This window comes from Gorilla gorilla, chromosome 16, assembly GCF_029281585.2.
Source record: "Gorilla gorilla gorilla isolate KB3781 chromosome 16, NHGRI_mGorGor1-v2.1_pri, whole genome shotgun sequence".
NCBI lineage: Eukaryota > Metazoa > Chordata > Mammalia > Primates > Hominidae > Gorilla > Gorilla gorilla.
The window spans coordinates 34484058-34509788 of NC_073240.2; the positions used below are offsets into that span (position 1 = coordinate 34484058).

Here is a 25731-nt window from a genome sequence, read left to right on the forward strand (position 1 = left end):
AAGTGGCAGGGTTAGCCATCGGACTTCTCAGTCCCTCCCCCCAGTCTTTTTCTTCCACCCCACACCCAAAGAAGGAAACATCTTGGCCTCTCTTAAAAGGAGAAAATGAAGCACAGACTTCAAAGAAACAAACCGGTACTATGACAGTGAGAAAAAGTGCTAGTGAAAATAGAGAAGAGTTTCATCATGTGTATAAATCGTGACCCAGAGATGGAAAATATAGACAGAGAATGGGGTACGTGATCTCTCTCAGAGTTTTTTTCCAGAACTTCTGGGCAAGTCCCAGTTTCTACAACATCAGAACAAGACAGAGAAAATCTCTGGGTGCTTGAGAGAAGTTGATTCAGAAGAAATAAAAAGATATACCACATCACACACTAACTGATATACTCAGAACTCCTCCTCCCAAGAGTTTATAATGGTTGAAAGCATAAGGAATAAAAGAGACATTGAAACTTCATGAATAATAACCACCAAATAGAAATTAGGAAACTTTAGGGCAAGTGCGTTCTAGGCATACCCATACCCTCCCACTGGTCTGCTGGCACTGCTGCCAGAGAAGGGATTGTTGGCCAGATGTGCTCCAGAGGTGACTGAAGAGACCATGGCTTGTGGTTTCCATCTTTTCCCCACCTACGTGAGGTACAGGAGCATCTTTTCCCTATACAGCCATATGTAGCGATGTCATAAGTTGTTTTTCAAGCTGGCCTTTGCTCTCTACGAAGACAGGAACTTTTTGCTTCTTGCAATCAGTGCCCTTTAGAGAATGTTGGCTCACCAAAGACTAGTAGCCAGAGGTGAGTCACAGTCACTGTGTCATGAGGGACCTGCAGCTGGTTAAGAGTGCTGCCTTAGGCTGGGCACGGTGGCTCACGCTTGTAATCACAGCACTTTGGGAGGCCAAGGCGGGCGGATCACGAGGTCAAGAGATTGAGACCATCCTGGCCAACATGGTGAAACCCCATCTCTACTAAAAATACAAAAATTAGCTGGGCGCGGTGGCGTGTGCCTGTAATCCCAGCTACTCGGGAGGCTGAGGCAGGAGAATCGCTTGAACCCAGAAGGTGAATGTTGCAATGAGCCGAGATGGCGCCACTGCACTCCATCCTGGCAACAGAGCAAGTCTCTGTCTCAAAAAAAATAAAAATAAAAAAATAAGTGCTGGCTTTAGAATAAACTGCCTGGGTTCTTAGGGGTATGACATTGGACCCATCACTTAACCTCCCTGGGCCTCAATTTCCTTATCTAAAGATGAGGATAATAGTTTCTATCACAGAGTATTGTGAAGATTAAATAAGTTAATTCATAGAAAAATGTTTAGGACAGTGCCTCAACTCAGGCACTCAGTAAATATCAGCTACAGTAATCCCTTGGTATATGAGCTAGATTGGCCCCAGCATCTTCCACCTATACCAAAATCTGCTCATACTCCATGACCTCAGTCAGCACTGAACCCCGGTATAGGAAAAGTCAGCCTTCCCTATACGTGAGTTTTGCACTCTGTGAACACTGTATTTTCAATCTATGTGTGGTTGAAAAAAATTCACCTATAAGTGGACCCACGTATAATGGACCTATGCAATTCAAACCCATGTTTTTCAAGGGTCAGCTGTATAATTATTATTCCCATTATTGAATGTCCATCATTGTGAGAGCCAAAATAGATGCTATAAGCAACATCTGGTTTAGATTGGAAAGGAAAGTATTCTAAAGTAATTGACCAATCCAGGCTTTGTTCTTCAGCCAGAAGAAAAGGCAGAAGTGTCCACCTCATTTGAGTTTATAATTCCAGTTTGCTGGCTCTACCATACGAGATTGATTACTTCATTTATCTGAGCCTCAGTGGCCATACTTACTGTGAACATTAATTGACATTTTAGCACCTAGGATAAGACATACTATATGGTACACATTCAATAATTCTTACTTCTTTGTCCTATGTAATAAGAAGTAAATACAAAATCCGTTTACAGATGCTTTAGGACATTTTGAATTTGGGCCCTTTAATGTATGACCAAAGCGAGCCACTTCACATTCCCACAGCTTTAATACATTATTAATTGAATTCTGTATTAGTCATCAGTATGGTTAGCACCTTAATCACTAAAAAGTAGTACTAACATGGCTGCAGTTATAGAACTCTAATAATGCTATAACTCTTTGAAAGAGGCTATTTGCACTGGCCCCTGCCTGAGAGCATTCACAGGAAATGAGCAGACCCATCATTGTCCCAAAGGAGAGGACAGGAGATTAATGCATGCTTACAAAGGGGGAAAGTGATAGACTTCTAGAGGCAGAAGGAACCTCGGAGAATCCTAATTGAACCCTTGGTTTTTCAAATGAGAACATCATCCTGAGAGGTGAAGCAACTCTCAGAGTTTACAGGATCTATTCCAGCATCTACCCACCCCACAGTGCCAAATGTACTAACCCTGCCCCTATGTGGCCTTGCCCTCCATGCTGAGGACCACAACAGGAAGCCAAGCTGAGTCACATCAGACTGACCCTAAGATGTTTAAAGGGGCTGATCTTGCATCAGGTATAGCATCATCCTTTTATTTAACTTGAGAAAAGTCATGTCATGTCACTTCAAGGGACCAGGTGCCTGAGCTGACATACACCAGTGTGGGCTTAGAAGAAGAAAGAATCGGCCATCTCTTGCCCACGGTGGGGGGCTCTGAGAATCACCTCTGCCACTGCACATCTCCACAGCTCACCTGGGATGTGAAATCCTACAATTAGGGAATCAGGCTTTGGGAGCCTTAAGGACTTTTTCATTATTATAGTTTGCTTTTAAGTGTAAATACCTGTCATGGAGTTTTGTATTCTGGGGTTTGGTAGACAGAAAGCTAAGCAAGGCACCTAAGTTGATGGTTAGCCAGTAGTGCGGGAGGCAGAACTCCAAGGCACGGGCAAGGACAGGGGCACATAAGTCAAGGTAGCAGCAAGGTGTCAGAGAAAAACTACTTTGTAGGGAGCCCAGGCCGGCCATCCTAAGGAATGTGGGCCCGAGTTTTCAAGTGTTTTACAGCCTTTTGCCCTGGTTACCAGACTGGGACTCTGAACCCAGACTTTTTTTCTGCCTCTTGTTCCAAATCCCCATATAAGTTTGCCGAAGGTGGTGATTCACTCCGTGCCTCAATTTCCCGTCTCTTTGGTGGGATACTGCCATTCCCATGATCTGTTTCACAAAGGTGTGTTGACATTGAGTCTGGAAATAGTTCTCTGAACATTGTGCTTTTTGGAAGGAGGTAGCCTGAATAGATTGCCACATCCTTACTCTGAGTGGTTTGTGTCTGAGTAAATTGGGTTGAAGCTAAAGAAACTCATTTAATGAAAAAAAAGTATTTGGGGCTGAACAGAAAGCTTCCTAGGAAAGTTTCTGTAGCCATTTTCATTTTTCATTTCATTCCTGAGTCTTGATTACGAACTGCCCCAGTCCAGATTCTGTGCCTTTTCCTGTCTTGGCTCCTAGTGTGAAACGCAGCAACTGCTACATGGTCTGGGGTGGGGACATTGTAGCCAGTTCCCAGAGATCAAATCGGAGCAACGTGGACCTGGAGATCGGCTGTCTCGTGGATCTGGCCATGGGCATGTTGTCCTTCTCAGCCAATGGAAAGGAACTGGGCACCTGCTACCAGGTAAGGGCGGCTTCTGGGGCCAAAACAGGGCTATCCCAGGCCTGGTGTTTATCACTTGTTCCTTGTTCTCCGTACTGAGCATTCCTGCCACAGTGTGTCAAGCTGATGGGCCCACGTGGGACATGGGCCACTTAGGACAACAAATAAACAACAACAAAGTTACTTCATTGTATGCAGAGAAAAAAAGGCTGGGCAATCATAGTTATTGGTTGATCCAATATGCTGGTTGTCTTTCTAGAGGATGAAAAGTATTTTCCTTGGTGTTGAGCTGTAAATGTTATTCATTTATTTCATAAATATTTCTTGTGCAGCCTTATCTATTACCTGCACTATACAAGATACAAGATGTAAAGGTAAACAAAAATACTTCTCACTTTAAGAAACTTCTGTACTCAAAATAGAAACCTATAAAAAGGATTAATTTGCCAGGAAATATCCCTTTTGCGAAAAGGTTATCCACATTCCCTATGACTACCTTATAAGATGCTTTAAAAATACATTTATAGGCCAGGCACGGTGGCTCATGCCTGTAATCCCAGCACTTTGGGAGGCCGAGGCGGGGGGATCATGAGGTCAGGAGATTGAGACCATCCTGGCTTACACAGTGAAACCCTGTCTCTACTAAAAATGCAACAAATTAGCCGAGCGTGGTGGCCCGTGCCTATAGTCCCAGCTACTCAGGAGGCTGAGGCAGGAGAATCGCTTGAACCTGGGAGGCAGAGGTTGCAGTGAGCTGAGATCACACCACTGCACCCCAGCCTGGGCAACAAAGCAAGACTCCATCTCAAAAAAAAAAAAAAATGTATATAAACAGTGTGTTTCCTCATTTCCTGGACTGTGAACTTCCATAGAGCTACTCAGGAAAACCATCTGTTATACACATGTAGGTTTACCTGTCATTAACCACAAGCAGCCTGATCTCTTCATCCTTGATGGCCAGGTAAGCTTGGGAAACTGCCACGTATCACATCCACCTCTTGAAATTTTGTAATGAAGGTTATTAGCACACTGAAATATTTGAGAAATACTTCAGAAAGAAACCTATCTAACCAAGCAATTCTCAAATTATTTGACAAAGAAAAGCACTTTTTTTAATTTTAAGAATCAATAATGTTCTATGAACCTAGAGTTCCACAGAGCAAACTATGGGAGATGGGAGGTTAAGTAATTAATGTCTACGTTAAACATTCTTGACTCTCCAAGGTAGAATGGAGAGTCACAAGTATTTGTAGACAGAGAACGCTATACGAGTTCAAAAAAGGAAGAGCTCACTCCATCACAAGCAGTCAGGAGAATGTTCATTAAGGAGAAATCTTGATTTATTTATTTTTTTAAGGAAAAAGCGTTTTTACGGGCCAGGCATGGAGGCTCACACCTGTAGTTCCAGTATCTTGGGGAGGCCGAGGCAGACAGATCATTTGAGCTCAGGAGTTCGAGACCAGCCTGGGCAACATGGTGGACCCTCAGCTTTACAAAAAATAGAAAAATTAGCTGGGTGTGGTGGCATACACCTGTGGTCCCAGCTGCTCAGGAGGCTAAGAGACTCACTTGAGTCTGGGGAGGTCAAGGCTGCAGTAAGCCATGATTGTTCCACTGTACTCTACTCTGAGTGACTGAGTGAGACCCTGTCTTAAAAAAAAAAAAAAGAAGAATGAATTTTCATGGGTAGAAAGAGAAGAGTGTTGAATACGTAGCTCAAGAAGTATTATGGAGATAGGGAAGCAGAAAGTGTGTTTGGGGATCTGTGGACAACATCGCATAGGGCTCTTATGGTTATTGGTAAGAAATTTGTTTGGAAAGCTAGGGAGATACAGATAGGAAATGGGGAGCCATTGAAGGTTTCTGAGCAGGAGAGTGGCATGCAGTACTTAGGGCATCCAACAGTTTTTCAGGGTCACCAGTTTACCTAACTATAGCAAATTAAAAACATCCTGCTATGATGTACATGGATAAAACCCCTGATTCTTAAATCTGCCTCAGGTTACAGCCTTCAGGCTGAAAAGCCTCTTGGCAGCCAGTTCTCTGGCCTGTGGTTGGAGAGAGTGGGTAAGGTAGACAGCAGACAGAGTAGCCACCTCCCATCTGAAATGTTCATTGACTAAGAACAGATGGACCAAACCCTTCCTGGGGGCGGGGAGCAGCCTGCTGGCACAGAGGCCGCCACCTTGTCTCTCCAGCACCTCCTGCAGTGCATGACCCTCTCTGCACCTCCTCCTCCTCCTGGGAGAAAGTGGAATCATCACCACTTGGCACGCTTGCTTCAGCAGCTGGGGCCCAACCAGCTATTTCCAGAAAGATGCACTCACAAAGCCAGGCTTTGAGGCAGAAAGTAAAGTATTCTTCTTCTAGTACTTTTTCATGATTCTATCTCCTCCACCCCCAAATCCCCTGAGAAATGTTTTATATACATTACTGCTGTCCTTCAAAATCCATTAGCTTTTTCCCATTAACTTTAGAAATGAGTTTAACTGAAGGGTCCTCCCTGAGCTGCAGAGGACGCTAAAGCATCTCATAACTTTTAAGACTAGCTGATCTTTGGAAGTTCAAAAAAAAAATTAATTTTTTTAAATGGCATTTGCAGCAGCAGTGACTTGCCTACTTCAGGAAAGAACCTGTGATGTTGAAGAGGAGGACACTGTGACAGCTTTAGCCCACCTTTCACCATCCTCCTGGGTGACATAGGCTGGTCAGTTGTCATCTTTTGGCTGGGTGCTGGTACCCTACCTCCTGGAGAGCCTTCCTCCACCCCGTGCATAGAAATCCTGATGACCCTGCTCAGCGATCCCAGTCCTGACTCTTGCCCTTAAGAATGCTGCCGCAAAGGAGACAGTATCAGGACTCTGTCCAGAAACCTGAGAGGTTCACACCCAGCCAGCCCCCTTCTCATTCCAGGCGAGACAGTAACGTGTCCTGCCATGCATCTGGTCCCTGACAGTGGGATCGTTGTTATTCCACAGCTGTAGCCATTTTCATTTTTCAATTATGTCAAGAAGAACAGTCCAGCAATATTTATACACTGGCTTTCAGATTCAGAAGGGACTAGAAACCAAAATAATGAGAGAAGGAGTCTCTCAGACAATGTTTCTAGACCTCCCCATTAAATAGTGATAAACAATTTGAACACATTTTTCTGTCCACTTAATATAATCAGTGGAGCATTTGAGAAATAAAATCTACATTCAAGAGATACTCCTCAGTGATTGCCACTCCAGGCACACCAGTCTGAGACAGAGGCAGCTATGAGGTTTGGATTTACAAGAGGGGTTAGCTTTCAATTCAGGCCCGTTCCTGTGCCATGACCTTCACACATGATTAGAAAAAGAATGTCCATTATTGCAAGGACAAAACAGATCAGCCAGTGATGAAAGGTGCCTCAAATACAAAAGGGAAAATGTCAGTGGCATACCACGGCAGTGCTAAATCTGGGCTGGTTGCGCAATCCATGGGCATGTAAGTTCCTCATTTAGAAGGTAAGCTCCTTGAGGGCAGAGGCCCTCTCCTGTGCTCACTGCCGCCTCCCCAAGCATGAAACAGTACCTGGCATCTAGTGAATGCTCACCGAGTATGTGTTGCCAGACTGACCCATGGCTGGGAAATCCCCTTGTAGGCATTTTTTTTTTATTGTTGCCTGACAAGTTACCACAAAATTTAGCAGCTTAAAACAACACACATTATTTCAGAGTTCCGCAGGCTTGACTGGGTACTCAGATTCTCACAAGGCCAAACACAAAGCGTGCCCTGGGCCTGAACCAGGCTCATCTGGAGGCTCTAAGGTGAATCCACTTCTGAGCTTATTCAAGGTATTGGCAGTTCTTTGAGATTATGGGTCTTAGGTCATAGATTCTGAGGCCCCTGTTTCCTTTCTGGCTATCAGCCAGGGCCACCCTCAGCTCCCAGAGGGCACCCACATTCCTTTACACGTGGCCCCCTCCATTTCAAAGCCAACAAGGGCACGTTCAGTTTTTCTCTCTGATTTTCCCTTCTTCCTCCAGCAGGAAAACTCCTGCTTTTAGAAGCCTCATGCAATTTGAAAAGGCCAACAAGGTCTCCCTATCTTGAGGCCAAATGGTTAGTACAACTGCATTACATCTGCAGAATGCCTTTTGCCGCGCAACATAGCATGATCATAAGAGTAACACCAGGGGTCCCAGAGGGCCTTCTAGAAGCCTGCTTACCACACCACCAATTGCCCATTTTTATCCTTATTACACCCTCATGAGCCCACACTTGTGTTTTTTTTCTTGTTTTAGTGATCAAAGAGACATTTCCTTTGTTTATCATGTGGGACTATACTCTGCGTGGTGGAAAATAAACTTATCCCAGGGCGTCCTAAATGCTCTCAAAGCACTTACTTTCTGCGGGGAGGGTTGAGGAGAGCCCTGGAGTTTGGGGAGTTTATGAAGTTTTCAGGAACCAGTCCTGAGGGACCTGAAAATAAAACTCCCTCTTCAAGCTATGGCTCCCTATACTGGTGTGATTTGACTGAATGCATTTCTCTCTCCCTGTTAGCAGAAACGCATGGGCTTCCTACCAGTCCAGATGAAGTTTCCTCAGCCACAGGAGCTCTGCTCCCTTCAGTTTGCAGTGACTTGAGGCCTACAAGTTGTTCTAGATGTCACATATTGGGCATTTGAGAAATCTGGGAGCCAGTCCAGGGACGACTCCTGCCTTATAGCTAAAGTCAGAACAACATCAAATCAGAATTTCCTATTCATGTCTCATCACCATGAACTCAGGGTCTGGCACAAAGCAAGTATATAAGAGGTACTACATCATTATCTGTTGAAAGTCATTTACAAAGCTTATTTCAGGCAGAGGCAGGCAGTACTAGCAGTCTACTCCAACATTTTGGTTTTACTGGCACTTATCTCTTCATATCGTCCATGGAACATCCAGTATAAATCAAATATTTTTACCTGAAATGTGAGGCCACTTTTGTGTACTAGAAGGACCATGTACTGGATGAAAGTCTGGGGTTTAACCAATCCAGCCTATTTCATCATGAACAAATGATAGCACTAAATCATGCAATCTTCTAAGTCACAGCCATAAAAAGGTGTGGTTTTGTGACTCCTATGTCTAAATACATTGAGGAAGTTCATTATTTAAAGAAAACCTGTGACAATTGCTTTGACAAAAAGAAAACTCACTGTACTCATTCTCTGTTGTCACATTACAAATTACAAATTTAGCGGCTTAAAATAACATATTTATTAGCCCATGATTTCTATGGATCAGGAGTCTGGCCACAGTGTAGCTGGGTCCTCAGTCCAGGGTCTCACAAGGATATTGTTAAGGTGTCAGCCAGGCTGCCTTCTTTTCTAGAGCTCAGTAGCTTCTTCCATGCTTACGTGCTTGTTGGCAGAATTCAATTGCTTGCATTTGTAGAACTGAGGTCCTGTTTCCATGCTGGCTGCAGCCAGGGGCCACTCTCCCCGCCTTCCACCCCCAAGAATTCCTTGTTCCGTGGCCCTCTCGTAAGCCTTCTAACAGTATAGCTGCTCACATCTCCAAGGTCATCTGGAGAAGCTTTCTCTCCAGTCCACCAAGATGAAGTTTTACATAAAATAATCTAGGAAGTGACAGGTCCTTCATCTTTGCCATTCTATTTGCTGAAAGCAAGACACAAGTTCTAGGGGAATGATTACCCATTGGGGTCACCTTAGGGTATGTCCAGCACACCTGCCATCCCCTCATTTGTAGATGGGGAAAGTTGCAAGAATTTCCTGATGTCTATATTTGCTTCAACCTAAAAGGTTTCAGTTGGTGGAATTAAAGTCCCAGTGTGTGAGCAGACTTTATGTAGTCTTCCATCATCCTCCAGTGACTCTCTTGAAAACACTTTAGTAATATGGAATTCAGAGGCTGCCCCTCCATCAAAGGGGGCAAGTGATACCTGGAGCTCCTGATGTGGTACACTGATAAATCTAATGTTTCATCTAAGTGGCAGCTGCAGCACAATCAGTAAATGCCAAACCCTTCAACAGAAGAACTGGAATGCTGAAGAGTGCAAAGGGGGTGGAGAGGATGGAGAGGAGTCCAGAGGAACCCGGGGAGAATGAGAGCTTTGAGAGGGAGACAGTGTCCTTTTGTTATTCCAGTGAGGGACCTCACAGTCTTTGCCTGTAGAGCAGTGTTTCTCAATCAGGGGTGCTTTTGCCCTTCACAGAACATTTGGCAATGTTGGGAACCATGTTGGTTGTCATGACTGTGGTGGGGGCAGAGAGTGCTGCTGATGTGCAGTGGGCAGAGGGCAGGGATGCCGCTCAACATCCTACAGTGCACGGGATGGCGCCCACCGCAAAAAGCTACCTGGCCTGAAATGTCGGCAGTGCCAAGGTTGAGAAACCCTACCATGGGATCTCCATGGGCTTGCTTGACTAATGTTGGTTTGCCTGAGTCACCACCCTATCCCAGTTATCATCTCCTACGGGCAGGTGTGGAGAATGATGGTGCTGCCATGTGCCACGTGTCTCTGGGCTCTGTGAAGAGCAAGCACATCACACTGTTCAGTGACCAACAGCAGGTATGCCTTTGGTGGGGAGTTAGCTTCACACCTACCTATCCTGTGCACTGGAGGAAGCTACTGGCTACAGGTATCTGAGAGAAAAAGTGAAAGGACCTGAGATTATTCAGCCGTGAGTGGAGACACTGTTTAAGGTGTGGAATTGTGACAATCTCCGCTGATAGATAACCGGTCTCTGCAAATTTCTGAGCAGTGGAGAATGACCAGACAGCTAGCAGTCATTGGAATGAGATTGTTGACCAAAACACCCAATGGCTGAGCCAGCTGTGATGTTTGTCCAGCTCTGGGCAAAGCTTTCGATTTGTTTTGATTTCCAGGTGGAGCCTAATACCAAAGTGTTTCCAGCAGTCTTCCTGCAGCCTACAAGTACTTCTTTGTTTCAGTTTGAACTTGGAAAGCTAAAGGTATTTATTTGTCCTCTCATCTAATGGCCATGACAAGAGAAAGCAGCACTAACCATTAGGGGGAAAATCCCAGGCCTCAGAAGATGGGAGAAGCCTGTTCACTTCCCATAAGCCCCCCACCCCCAGGCCCTGCCCTTTCCTGTGGCATTCAGGTGGTAGAATATGCATTCTTATCTTCCCCTTTTCCCACCTCTTTTGGGTGCTGAAAGAATCAATTAATGCTCATATAACCCATTATTTGAAATGCTAATTAATGCTGGTAAAACCCTTAGAGATCCCTGGATACATTTGTCCCTCTTTAATTTATACTGGCCATATTGGTTAAAATGTCTGGGTGCGTCATCCAGCAACTGTGTGTTTCTTTTCCAATGCCTTTCCCACGTGCCCCAGAACGCAATGCCTCTGTCAGCGGCCATATTCAAGAGTGAAGAGAAGAACCCAGTCCCACAGTGTCCACCTCGGCTGGACGTCCAAACCATCCAGCCTGTGCTCTGGAGCCGCATGCCCAACAGCTTCCTGAAGGTGGAGACCGAGCGTGTGAGCGAGCGCCACGGCTGGGTGGTGCAGTGCCTGGAGCCCCTGCAGATGATGGCGCTCCACATCCCCGAGGAGAACAGGTACCAGAGGGGCCCGCGAAGGAAGGGGCAGGCCTGAGGGGCAGGTGAGGCAGAGCCAAGCCAGCCCAGAAGGAAACCAGGAGCATCTGTGTTGGATCCTGCTCAGTCCCAGTATGACTTGATTTCCCCAGTGCCTCAGTTTCTATTCCTTCCCACTTTCATTACTCAGAAACAGCAGGAAACACACTACAAGTTGCCTGCCACAGGGCCTTTGTTGCAGCTCCTAGTGCCTGGTATTAAGGAACAGTGCCATGCCTTAAATTAAAAACCAGTTTACCTTGAAATATGCATCATTTATGACAGGAAGGGGAAGACTCTAGCTTGACTTAGAGAATCAGGAATCAGGTTCCTGGTCTCCCTTTGCTAAGAGGTGCTATTAATTATGGCTGGGGTTCAATCCCATTGCTCTCTCTTTCTGGCTTTGTGGCCTTGGGTACATTACTTATGTACTCTGAACATTGCTCTCTTCATCTACACAGTGAGAGAAATGCTCACCCAAAGGGTTTCTGGGAGGAAAATAATGAGATCGTATAGGTATAATCTGGTACAGTTTCTGTACATAGTAAGAAATAAATGTTACAGTTATTGCCATCCCTTGACCTCTTTGAATAAAAAAGCAGAGTAATAGGAAAGGGTGGAGGTATTTGACACCTGCATAGGTCCCATTTAGGTGTCCCATTGGGTCAAGAGCAGCAGGGCAGGCCATGGCAGGAAAGGGGCAGAAAAGACCAGGAGCCCAGCCAAGTAAGTCAATTCCGCAGGGTCCTCAAATCCATGAGGAGGCGTGAGACTAAATGGAAAATCTAGGCAGAGATTAGAGCCCAGGCCCTGGACCCACACAAACAAGGGAGCAACGTACAAACAAACCTCTAAGTCAAGAAAGAGAGAGCCAACTGGATAATGTTAACTGGTTTCAGGTCGGAAGGTGTTTCCTCTCTGGACAAGAGTGCAAAGTGTGTTTGTTTTCAGGTCGTTGGAGGAACACCCCATGGATAGTGGTAGATTGGACTTTATACAAGTGATACAGATCAGTGGTCCCCAGCCTTTTTGGCACCAGGGACTGATTTCATGGAAGACAGTTTTTCCACAGACAGTGGTGGGTGAGGCTAGGGGAGGGGGTAGAGGGGATGGTTTCAGGATGAAACTGTTGCACCTCAGATCATCAGGTGTTAGATTCTTATAAGGAGCATGCAGCCTAGATCCCTCGCATGCACGGTTCACAGTAGGGTTTACACTCCTATGAAAATCTATTGCTGGTCTCGGTCCATGGCCCTGGGATTGGGAACCCCTGATGTAGACGGTAGACTGACAGAAAGCATAATCTACATTTTCTGAGGAGATTTTACATTTCTGAGGGAAATGCAACATCTGCTTGATCCTACAAGTAAGACGACCAAGTCATCACTCTCATATACGTGAATGTTTTCTGTTTGGGAATTTCGGATTTTTTCCTAATAATGAGGACTTTCATATTTGGTAAACCAGTGTCTTGCAGGCTTTTGAGAGCCTTGTAGTTAAATACAGTGGAGTACTAGGAACTGGAATACGGACCAGAGCTGAGAGAGGCATGATAAGCCATAAGAGAAACTGTGGCAGAGACCCCTCCATCCTTCCACCCACCCTGCCTTTGTTGGGCTGGGTGAAATCGCTGGATTCTGGTGGGTTCTTCTCCCCCTGGTGTGGCTGATTGCTCATCCTGTCCTCAGGTGTGTGGATATCCTGGAGCTCTGTGAGCAGGAGGACCTGATGCGGTTCCATTACCACACGCTGAGGCTCTACAGCGCTGTGTGCGCCCTGGGAAACAGCCGCGTGGCCTACGCCCTGTGCAGTCACGTGGACCTCTCCCAGCTCTTCTATGCCATTGACAACAAGTACCTCCCCGGCCTCCTTCGATCTGGTTTCTATGACCTGCTCATCAGCATCCACCTGGCCAACGCCAAGGAGAGGAAGCTGATGATGAAGAACGAGTACATCATCCCCATTACCAGCACCACCAGGAATATCCGCCTCTTCCCGGACGAGTCCAAGAGGCATGGACTGCCTGGGGTGGGCCTGAGAACATGTCTCAAGCCCGGGTTCAGGTTCTCCACCCCTTGCTTTGTTGTGACTGGTGAGGATCACCAAAAGCAGAGCCCCGAGATTCCCTTGGAGAGTCTCAGGACGAAGGCTCTGAGTATGCTGACAGAGGCAGTGCAGTGCAGCGGGGCCCACATCCGAGACCCCGTAGGGGGGTCTGTGGAGTTCCAGTTTGTGCCTGTGCTGAAACTCATTGGAACCCTGCTGGTCATGGGTGTGTTTGATGATGATGATGTTCGGCAGATCCTCCTCCTGATTGATCCCTCTGTGTTTGGGGAGCATAGTGCGGGGACAGAGGAGGGAGCAGAAAAGGAGGAAGTGACCCAGGTGGAGGAGAAGGCTGTGGAGGCTGGGGAGAAGGCCGGCAAGGAGGCTCCTGTCAAAGGCTTGTTGCAGACTCGATTACCCGAATCCGTCAAGCTGCAGGTAAGCTGCAGATGGTTAAGTGGAGGCAGGTTAATAGATCTTCTGCTTTGATAAAAATATCAGGAACACACTGAGGATTAAAGGAGGTAAGGTATGTCAAGTGCTTGGCATAGTGACTGACCAAGAGTGCTTGATGATTATGGTGCTTGTTGTTGAATAAGTTCTAACAGTGATAAGATTGGTAATAACAATCCAAAACAACTCATCCCAGAAAAATAGTGCAAAAAACGATGAAAGATGGAGAGAAGGACAAACATCTCTATTTTCCATCCTCCAGGACTGGAACATTTCAGAAAGGGAGGCAGCACTCACATGCATGATCTGGAGCTGGTTTTTCTACTCAGCTTCCTGGGAAAATATTTTCTTAGAAATATCATTCTCTCTCTCCATAGGCAGATTTCTTCTGTCTTTAGTGAGCTGTTTTCTGTTATTGCCTTCGACTTAATGGTGAAGATTTGAGTAACAGCTCTATGGCTACTGTGTGGCAATTTACTTTGTCTAAGTCTCAGTGCTACTGTCTGTAAAATGGGGTTGCTAGCAGCCTCACCAAAGTACACAAAGTGTTATCTATATAATACTTTCATTGCAGATGTGTGAGCTCCTCAGCTATCTCTGCGACTGTGAGCTGCAGCACCGAGTGGAGGCCATTGTGGCATTTGGTGACATTTATGTCTCCAAGCTGCAGGCAAATCAGAAGTTCCGCTACAATGAGCTCATGCAGGCCCTGAACATGTCTGCGGCCCTGACTGCCCGGAAGACCAAGGAGTTCCGCTCACCCCCACAGGAGCAGGTGAGGGTCCTTCCTGAGCCTCCGTCCAGTTCCTATGGAAGAAGTTGAGACCTATGGAACAGGGCACATGAAACCTCTATGGTCTCTGGGGCAGCCTCAAGAGCTATGGAAGATGAAAAGACCCACTGCAATACCAGGAGACAGGCCTAGTTCTGAAAGCTAAGGAATATGTGCCAATTTTCTTGGGTAGGAAAATACCCCTTTCTAAACTGCACATGTGGCAGGGCTTCCTCCCTTCTTTAACCCTCTCCAATGCCTCCATTACTGATTCAAAGACCAGACCACTGTTGGGATTCAATTGTCTCCTCAGCAAGGATACACCACTCAGAAGTATTTCTGCCAACCCTTGCAGAAGTCACTACCTGTCTATCAGTTACCAACAGAATAGGGTCAACCTGCCCCTACTTATGAGAGTTGGCACACAGTCTTCTTCTTCTAATGTGTCTAAACCCCCTTGCCAGTGGCACGACTCTCTCACAAAGCCTCCCCAGCTCCATGGAGCCTGGAGAAGGGGACTCAGTGAGTGAGTCATCTTTGTGATTTGTTGTATTCATTCTTTACAGTATCCACCTTGGGGTTAGCCTTACCCCGATGGGAAGGGCTTCTTTAAGAAGAGTAGTGAGTCATCTTTGTGATTTGTTGTATTCATTCTTTACAGTACCCACCTTGGGGTTAGCCTTACCCCGATGGGAAGGGCTTCTTTAAGAAGAGTCAAGATCCTAGTGAGAAATTTCTAAATGAGGGAGACACATTCTGTAGAATAGGAGTTTCCATTTTCCCCGCTGCTCAGTGGCTCACTTAGACCTTGCAGATGGGTTGGCCACTGCTCCCTAAGTGTTCAAAAGAAAAGATAAATCTTTCCGCGAAGGAAGTAGTTTTTGTTTTGAAACCAGATCTTTGGATTATATTTATACACATATATATATAGATATATGCATGTGTGTGTATATATATATATATATATATATATATGTATGTATACATCTGGGAGGGAGATGCAAAATGTAGGTAATCTTTGCATCTCCTCCCCAGGGTTCTTGCAAGGATCACATGAGATAATTTGTTTGGATTGCTTAGCATGACACCTGTCATAGAGTAAGCATACATACATGTATATAAAACAAGCAGCCTGTCCATAAAGTGTTGTCAATATAGTTACCACCATTTTATGTTAATGGCAGAACTACAACTCCATCCAATTACTTTCCTAACCTATTTTAAAACGTAGATATCTATATTGGCTTAAAAATGAATGACATATCTTGGCTTTCAAAAGACTCTCTTGAATGATACCAGCCTGGCTAATGAGTGGGTAAAGCTTATCATCCCTTTGCAAAATGAGAAAGCCCTTTGGATTGACTGGAACAGATCATTTGCACCACACAAAATGCACAAGTGTGCTATTTTTCCAAGAATTACTCCTGAAGGCTTTACAAATGTTGTCAGGCTGCTTTTAGACTGGCAATAGATCTGCATATTCCCTATTTCACTGGGCATATTCTGGCTCTTTTGTATGTATTTGTGAATAACAGAAGACACAATGACATGGTGATGGTAACACATGTTGGCCTTGGGCTGTGGGTTCCCAAACTGGCTCCCCCATTGCTCGCTGTGTGGTCTTCCACATGACCTTTCTGTATCTGTTTCTTTAGCTGCAAAATGTGGATAATTTTGGCATCTCCCTCCCAGGGTTCCTGCAAGGATCCCATTTAGATTGCTTTGTGTGATGCCTATCACAGAGTAAGCATTCTGTAAGTACTAAGCGAGCTACTATCACTTTTATTGTTGGAGATATTTGCAATTGCTTCATGACAGGCTCTGTGACCTTCTATCAGTGACCCAATGAGTGGAGTTCACACATGTTTTCTGGCATCTCTTTCTCCCAGCCAAGACTGGGGTTGCCCACCCAACACTGTCCTCGTGGATATAGCTGCTCATGGTTCCAGATCTTGGGAAGGACAAGGTTTACTCACACACTTCCTTTCCCCATTCTGCCTCCATACCTTCTGCTGTCTCTTGGGCTACCATTTAGATCCACTGCCAGTCTAAAAGCAGCTTGACAACATTTGTAAAGCCTTCAAGAGTAATTCCTGACAAAACAGCATACCTGTGCATTTGGCACAGTGCAAATAATCTTTTCCAGGCAATCCAAAAGACTTTCTCATTTTACATCTAGCAAAGGGATGATGAGTATGTACCATCCTTTAGTATTCTAAGCAATCCTCTGATCAATCATTTCAGACTCATTTCAGACTCATTTCAGAAGTCAGTAACTCAAGAAATTCTTCACTAATGTATTAGACCAGTGATTCTTGAGCAAGCATCAGAATCATCTAAAGGGCTTAATAAAACACAGATTGCTTGGTTTCACCCCTAGGGTTTCTTTTTTGTGACAGAGTCTCACTCTGTCATGCAGGCTGGGATGCAGTGGCACGGTCTCAGCTTACTGCAACCTCTGCTTCCTGGGTTCAAGTGATTCTCATGCCTCAGCCTCCCAAGTAGCTGGGACTACAGGCATGCACCACCATGACCAGCTAATTTTTGTATTTTTAGTAGAGGGGCGGGTTTCCCCATATTGGGCAGGCTGGTCTCGAACTCCTGACCTCAAGCTCCACCTGCCTTAGCTTCCCAAAGTGCTGGGATTACAGGTGCGAGCCACTGTGCCCAGCCTCACTCCTAGGGTTTCTAATACGGTGTGTCTAGGGTGAGGCCTAAGCTTTTGCATTTTTAGCAAGTTTTCAGGTAATGCTGATACTGCTGGTCTGGGAATAAAAATGAAAGACGGGACACTTACCGCTATGAGATTCAGCTGTCCCCCTGCCATCCCTCTCAGAGTATTCACTTCTACAAGGCACCTACCCATAGAGTTATCAATATCAGGAAGATTTAATGTCATCAAAGGATATGGTGGATTTAGATCAATTTCAGAGAATAGCAATGCAAAATCACTTAGAAAATAGGATGCCTGAAATTTACAATTTTAAAACAGTGATGTCCTTCTACAACCTTTGAAGAGAAAACAGATTTTTAAGCCCTATGTCCAGAGAGTATTCAGGGAGATGGAAGAAAATGGGGGATATAACTAAGTACAAAAGAAGGTAAAACTGAGATTAGTCCAAGGGTTGCTGACAAGTTAGCCAAGCATAGCCAGCTGGCCTTTCACTTCCAAGAGGACGTTATTAAAGGGCATGACCTGCAGTGGAAAATTCAGCTCAACCTAGCTTTCTGTTGTATGTCCTACAAGCAGGGAAGCCCCTGCTTCCTAAATGTTCTGCCAAAGGAAAGATCTTTTAGTAAAGAAATTAGTTTTCTAACTCAGAAACCAGATCTTCAAATCTTATTTTTATTTAATCGACAAGAAATCAGCATATGTTGTTAATATAATTACTGTAATTTAACCTCACAGAAAAACCACAAACGTGACCTCACCTGTTTTGTGGATATTTTTTCTTACAAGCAATACCTGTACCTACTTGCAAAATATGGTTTGCAGTAAGAGCTTTGCGTAGAGTTCCTCCTAACAATGCTACATAAGGTTCATGATTTAATAAGAGATTGCAAATTTTTCCAACCTAGAAATCCTAAACAAAAGGAGTTTGGGTTATCCTGGCTGAGGCAGCAAAATGTTTACCTCTGGTTATTTCTTCTGTCACTCCAGGTGTTCAGTGACCTGGGGTCGTGGCCCTATGGGCAGAATTCAGAGATCCAGGAACCTGAGTGAAAAATGAATGACAGCTTTATTTTCACTGATCTCTGATAGCATTTCTTTTCTTATTTTAATATTGGCAGCAAAACAAGCACCTGACTTTGACACCAACCAAAATTGCACATTTTTTCATGTCATATGACAGTGGTTACGGTATCACGAAAGATCATTTTCATTCCTTACTACTTCAAGACCGCAGTGGATAGATATAAGACCTGCCACTAGATCATTTTCTCTAATGAGTTAATAAGTACATATGTTGCTACATCACAAATTTGATTTTTATAGTTTTGATACCTGTATTTCAATATAATTATTTCTCTTTGTAGTCCTATGTATTTTATTTTGTGCATTTAAAATATTAATCAGAGAAGCAATCCATGGGTTTCACCAGACTGTCAGAGGGGTCCATAGCACAAAAACTACTAAAAATCCCTGAGTCAGGCCTGGCGCTGTGGCTCATGCCTGTAACCCTAGCACTTTGGGAGGCCAAGGCAGGTGGATCACAAGGTCAGGAGTTCTAGATCAGCCTGGCCAACATGGTGAAACCCCATCTCTACTAAAAATACAAGAAATTAGCTGAGTGCGGTGGTGCGCACCTGTAATCCCAGCTACTCGGCACCCTGAGGCAGGAGAATCACTTTAACCCAGGTGGTGGAGGTTGCAGTGAGCCAAGATTGCACCATTGCATTCCAGCCTGGGCAACAAAGCAAGACTCAGTCTTGAAAAAAAAAAAAAATCCCTGAGACAAAAACTAAAAAGAATGATAGATTGGTGTGAAACCCCGTCTCTACTAAAAATACTGAAAATACAAAAAAAAAAAAAAAAAAAAAATCAGCCGGGCGTGTTGGTGGGCGCCTGTGGTCCCAGCTACTCAGGAGGCTGAGGCAGGAGAATGGCGTGAACCCGGGAGGCGGAGCTTGCAGTGAGCCGGGATTGTGCCACTGCACTCCAGCCTGGGCAACAGAGCGAGACTCCATCTCAAAAAAAAAAAAAAACTTGTAGACAAAATTAAAAGCTGACCAAAAACTGGGCAATACATTTAGAGTATAAAAGTATATAAAAAGTTAAAAATCTAGAGGTGTGCAAAGCACTCAAGGGCAAATTTTTTAAAGATAATTACCCAGTAGAAAAATAATGGAAAAACATGGATGGGAAATTTATAAAATACAAAATAAAATTAATCTTTATGTGTGAAAAAACAAATTTCAACCTCACCAATTAAGCATAAATTAAAGCAACAGGGATAGGGCATTTTTCACCCATTCAATTGAAAATATTTGAAAATGTATTAACTCTTATTACTGTAACGAAGATGGCATAGTAATACACACTTGTATAAACTTGTTAACAATGCAAATTGTAAGCTTTCTGAAGGGCAATTTGTAAATTCATATAAAAAAACATTAAAATATGCAAACCTGTTCCTCTAGTCATTTTGCTTCTGGGAGTTTATTCTAAGAAAATAATCAGAGACATGAAAAAAAATTATTTTAAAGGAAACTCAAACCAGCTTTATAAGGACAAATAATAGAAACAAATATGTCATAACAGAGTTAATTTTACATAAATTATAATTCTTCCATATAATTACAATGCACCTATTAAAAATTGGATTAAGAAAGTAAGAAAACGTTCAAGTAACATTAAGTGGAAAACTCTGGTTTTTAAAAGGTGTATCTGGAATGTGATCCCATTCTGTGCGTATACCTACATAATGTCAGGAAGACATTAGCTAAAATATTAACAGTAGTTATCTCGGGGTGGTGGAATCACAGTAAATTTTCTTATTTAGGTATTTTCCAAATGTTATACAATTAGTAAGTTACTTTTAGAATCAGGAAAAGGTGAAAGCTACTTTTAAATATTGGCCACTTTTACCAAAAAAAAAAAAAATCACTAAGCAAAATAAATTTGCAAAGAATGTAAGTGTCTGTCTAAGGCAGGATCTGAGTTCCCTTGGCCAACATTGAGAACCAACTAGCTATTCTTCTCTTGCCTCTCAAAGATCAACATGCTGCTTAACTTTCAACTGGGAGAGAACTGCCCCTGCCCAGAGGAGATTCGGGAGGAGCTGTATGATTTCCATGAGGACCTTCTCCTTCACTGTGGTAAGCTGCCCAGAGAAAGGCTTTGTCCAAGAAGAGTCTGTTTTTGATTCCTTCATTAGAAAGCTAGTGGGAGGTTGGGAAGTTATTTTTGTATTTAAAATTGTAATACTGTCTTTCAAGACGTGACTCTTTCCTAACTACTTGTGTCAGAAAAGATACAGGAAGTAACCCTGGCAGAATATATGACCAAAATTCCTTCTACCTAAAAGAGCCTGTGCTGAGATATAGAAAGGAAACAGGGTTTCTAGCAAAAGAATGAAGATAACTGATCCTTATATAAACCTCACCTAATTTGCTTAAAGTTAGTTGGGACTCTCAGCTTCTAGGTGAGACAAGATTCTGATCTCTTTGCTTTTTAGCTATTGGGGGTGTGTGTGTGTGTGTGTGTGTGTGTGTGTGTGTGTGTGTGTGTGTGTGTGTGTGTGTGTGTGTGTGTTTAGTAACTTCTGCCCTTAAGGCTTCTCAGCCAGCAATCTCTACTTGGATACGTACCTACTGGTTTTAAGCAGCACTCAGCATTTGTGTTGCTCGTACATGGGCAGGTTTAATAATATATGGGTAATTGATAAGCTTTTCATTTGAAATAACTCAATGTTAACTTCTTCTGCAGATTCTAGGGCCACGTCCCCCAAACATTCTTCCAGAGGTTTCAACACTATAAGAGTGTATGTAATCCCCCTTACACTCTTTCAGAGGTTTTGTGGGTACGGATTCAAAACACCTGTTTTAGGATTAAACTTACTTGATGTTCTGATAAACAGGAAATCAGTCTTTTTTTTTTCAAAAGGTATAAGATAGGTAACTATTCACGAGAGGTTGCCTGTAGTATCTTTAGAAACTTCCAGAAGGATGGGAAACAGTTTTTTAAATGTTCTTTTTGACACTATGATGGTTTCATGTACTGCTTTGGATTTTCACCCTGTTCTGTGGCTTGCTAGGGGTTCCTCTGGAAGAAGAAGAGGAGGAGGAGGAGGACACCTCCTGGACAGGAAAACTCTGTGCCTTGGTTTACAAAATCAAAGGCCCACCCAAGCCAGAGAAGGAGCAGCCGACGGAGGAGGAGGAGAGATGCCCCAGTAAGTGACATTGCCTTTAAATGACAGTGTGCTCTTCTAAGACTTAATTAAGGTAACTTTTTTTAAACAAATACTGTAAGATAGATAGGGGCTGCTTAACTTCAAAGAAAGCATCTGGGCAGTATGTTGTAATTGCTGGTGGTTCTGTTACGTATTTTGGGTTCTGCCTTTCTTCTGATTGAAGAAACTTACTTTCAGACTGTCCTGAAACCTGAGATGGGTTGCTTGGTGTCTGTTCTTGCTGTCGTGTTCTACTTAGAGGTGCCTGTAAATACATGTCTGTTCTTCTTTTAGGTTTCCATGGTCTTCCTCTTTTAACCATTATTGTTTCTTAACGATTATTGTTTCTGTCACTTCCCTTTGTGGTTCCTTAGCATTGAAAATTGCCCCAGAGAGAAAATAAAATAATAGTAAAAGAGAGTTTGTAAAGGATATAGGATATGAGTTTGGGGGGGTTGTTTTTGGATTTGGGGTATGATTTTTGAAAATGTAGCATCCTAGAAACTTTGACTTCCTATTTTTCAACAATGCCGAGCTTTGTCTAGATTTATCTCTCTAATCCTTATACTATAGATGACTCCTACCGTTTTCACCCATGATGAAACAAAATTATAACTTGTTCTGCAGGGCTGTTAGACTATCTCTAGGACGTGAAATTTCAAGAGGAAGATTGTCTTGTCTGAGTATTATATATAATCAGTCTGCTTCTTGGTACAGATTCAGCAAATTTATCATTTGTTTAAAGAAGAAGGAATTTCTCAGGTTTAATATCGTTGCTTTTTATCTTGTTTCCTATTCCTATCCATCTTGGAATACGCTTTCAAATCGTAGACTAGAGCAATTGACTGTCAAGATAGGATCAATTTGTCTGAAAACACTACTTTGGGGTTCATACATCTTACTGCCCTTTATATCGACCTTTCATCTTTGTCAGAATATCTCTGAAGGGAACAAATCTCACCATTCGTCATCGGAAGTATTGAAACCTCTGGAAGAGTGTATGGGGGACTTGGCAATGGCAACCCTTGTTAGGGTAGTTCCATCAGTCACTCTGGAAAGGGTGGGTCTTTTGTGAGGATGTGCCAGCAGCACTCTAAAGCCACAAAAACGTGAGTTTAGGCTCCCTTTGTGGTTACCGCCAAAGGAGAACTGAAAATAGGCTGAGTTACCCATATGTCTCCTATATCACCTGCTGAGAGTCTCTTTTGAAAGTGGTTGCTTCTTTCCCACCTTCTTTTTCTTTTTTTTTTTTTTTTTCCTGAGACAGGGTCTTGCTCTGTCACCCAGGCTGGAGTGCAGTGGTGTGATCTCCACTCACTGCAACCTCCACCTCATGGTTCAAGCGATTCTCCTGCCTCAGCCTCCCGAGTAGCTGGGATTACAGGCATGCGCCACCATGTCTGGCTAATTTTTGTATTTTTAGTAGAGACAGAGTTTCATCACGTTGGCCAGGTTGGTCTCGAAATTTTGACCTCAAGCAGTCTGCCCTCCTCAGCCTCCGAAAGTGCTGGGATTACAGGCATGAGCCACCACAGCTGGCCCTTTCCCACCTTCTTTTTAACAGAGAGTTTGTCATGGCTGGGGGGGGGGGGGGGTCCCACCAGGTGACCATTTCATGTGAGGTAAATGGAGTCAGTCAGATGAAGTCACTTGTCACCTGCCTCTGTGAAGCCTCCCCCTACATCTGTGAATGGTGTTCGGGCACCAAGGATTGCAGTCTGCAGCCCTGCTACCTCAGGTCTCAGGCACACAGACCACATTCTGTCTGTCTTGGCAAAACACGCACACCCGAGAGGCCAGCCCTGTATGAGACTGCGTGTCTTCACCTCATGCTTCTTCCCTTCCACAGGAGGAGTTCTGAGAGGTTCACGTTTCGTGTCATAAGTACTCTATCTTGGGATCCCAGAAATAGACGAAATGGTTGAGGTGATCAGGCATGTTTGGCTTCTCTGCTGAATGTTCCAGACATGATGAATCCCCTCACTCAAGCCTGGCATTTTAAAATAAATTCTAGAGAGTGGTTTAACAACCACCACCCCCATAAATTGTTTTTAATATGATCAGATGGAGACAAGGTTGCTGATTACAGAACCAGATGCATTAAAGGGTCAAAATCCTTTAAATTATTGGTAATTTTGTTCATGTTATTGCGTATCTGATTTCTATTACCCTTGCATTTGATGAAATAATAAAAGTGTAGATAGTGTTAGAAACGTTATACAATGAATTGGCAGTTTACCGAATACTTCCACACATATTCATTTACTGCTGTTAGTTTTCTACACTCCTCCATTGTATAGTTGGGGGAAGCAGGACTCAGAAGAATTAAGGGGTACTTGTTTATTCTTTCTACCCTTACCCGTTCCAGAAAAACATCCGGGTGTCTGATTGTCACCAACCCATGGTACGTAAAGTGAGTAAAGCTATGGCTTGAAGGCAGGTCTTCTGTCTCTTTGTATTGTACTGTGCTTCTCCACTGTACCCTTGCCAAAGAACTTACCAGCATACATACCATGAGCTACAAACACATATGGAATGGCTTTTTAAAATCACTCTTTTTTATCTTGCCTACTACATCTGTGAGATATCTCACTGTTGTAACTCAAAATCTGAACCCAACGGAATTCAATGTTTTCACATTTAAAGGTTCACCAAACCAAGGATCTGAATCATTTTCAGATAAGGTGGTGCTGGGCTCACCCCGCAGTCCCTCTGCTGTGAGCAGTTGATGTTGGCCAATGACCTGCAGAGAAGCCACAACTTTTCTAGGAAAGAGAGAGCAACAGTGTCCTGAAACTCACGTTCTGAAATCTGCTTGCTGGCTCAATGTTGAAGGGATTTGCCTAAATTAACTCCAAGCCATATTGTTAATGAAAGCTGTTACAATATTATCAAAGGATCAAATGATAATGAACAAGTGAAAAAATCTAACAATAGTAGCCACTGTACTAAGTCACTTTTTTTTTCGTATCTCCATCCAGAAAATTCCCTAGAAAATGTTTTGCTTGTTCCTTCTGGCCAGTACTTTTCCAGCGCTGCAGTTTAAGCAGCACTTCCTTGAATGTAAATATATAGGCACTGAATTATTCTTCCAGAAGAGGCTGACCAGCTATTTCTCCTAAATTCTAAAATTAACAAAATAAAAATCATCTGTCAAATTTTACAGATTAAAATTTGGTAAATTCTTGATCTCTGCCATTTGTTGAATGCTTTCCCCGTGGGAGAAGGAAGCTCCATGCTGGCATCTTATCTCTATGCTTAGAGGTCTTGAGATGACCCATTGCAATTCAGCTTTGGGTGGCATCGGTTAAGAACTGAGTTATAGGTGAGCATGGCTGAGTCTTTCTGAAGGAGGTGAACATCCCTCTTCTGTCTTTAGCCCTGTGCTGTTTGCCACAGAATGTTACCTCTCGCAGAGATTAGGTGGCACTCTTGGCCTTGAATAGCGCCTGCTCTCCCCTGCCACTCTTCTCCTAATGAAGACCAGAACTGGAGGTGACCTTGAACCTGTCAAGCCCCAAAGTCCTTACATATGTTACCTCTTGCCTATTCACTGAACAGCCTAGGAGCCCTAAACCAAAATTCTCTCCCAGCTAAATGCTGTAGCATGTTTAGTGCTGAGAAGAAGAAAACATCTATACGAAATAAGTCCTAGCCCCTCAACACAAATACGCACAGGCAAAGTGAGATAACTTAGTAGTAAGTACATCTGCAGAGCTCAGGCAGTATTTCTAAGCCTCTTCTCTAAATTCTCTCCAAAGAGCCTCTCCCTAAACACACACACACACAAACACCTCCTCTGTGAAGTCTTTCAAACTCATTCTCCTTCCCTCTACCCCTTCCATATTGTGGAATTTCTAGTAGTGTATGTATGACTTTCCACGTTATGTGAGGTATTTGTATATGTGTTTGTTTTCCTCACCAGGTCTTAATGCAGGGAACATGTCGTACTTGTTTCCACACTCAGCTCTATGGCACAAATCTTTTTGACCTCCAACTGAATATTGGTCACTTGAGGCTCATAAAAAAGAAGAAAAGAGGGACCTTTCAGAAAAAGGAGGAAATGGGTATGGCTAGGCAACTCAAAATAATCATGAGGTTGGATGTATTGTAATAAAAGTACAGACAAAATACAGTAGGTGGCCAGAGGAGGAGATTGGGAAATTGTCCGTGAAGAATGTAGATGGATGGATACAATAAGAAGGAAAAGGCATTTTTAATGAAAAAAAAAAAAAAGCTGCTTCAACAAAGGCCCATGTGCAGCAAAGTTCATGTCATATACAGGAGTGGCAACAAGTTGAGATTGGCTGAATTATAAAAAGAATAGAATGGGTCAGAATGGAAAAAAAAAAAGAGTG

At 43.6% G+C, this 25731-nt stretch overlaps 1 protein-coding gene across 2 annotated transcripts in view; it reads left to right on the forward strand.

Annotated features, from left to right (window-relative positions):
* Positions 1-25731, forward strand: part of RYR3 (ryanodine receptor 3) — a 580370-nt gene that overhangs the window by 342154 nt on the left and 212485 nt on the right. For both annotated transcript variants that reach the window (XM_055363234.2, XM_055363233.2), the window contains exons 32-38: positions 3476-3641; positions 10485-10571; positions 10962-11188; positions 12895-13690; positions 14280-14480; positions 20195-20297; positions 21236-21373. In XM_055363234.2, the coding sequence (XP_055219209.2) occupies positions 3476-3641; positions 10485-10571; positions 10962-11188; positions 12895-13690; positions 14280-14480; positions 20195-20297; positions 21236-21373 (1718 nt within the window). The remainder of the gene's footprint in view (positions 1-3475; positions 3642-10484; positions 10572-10961; positions 11189-12894; positions 13691-14279; positions 14481-20194; positions 20298-21235; positions 21374-25731) is intronic.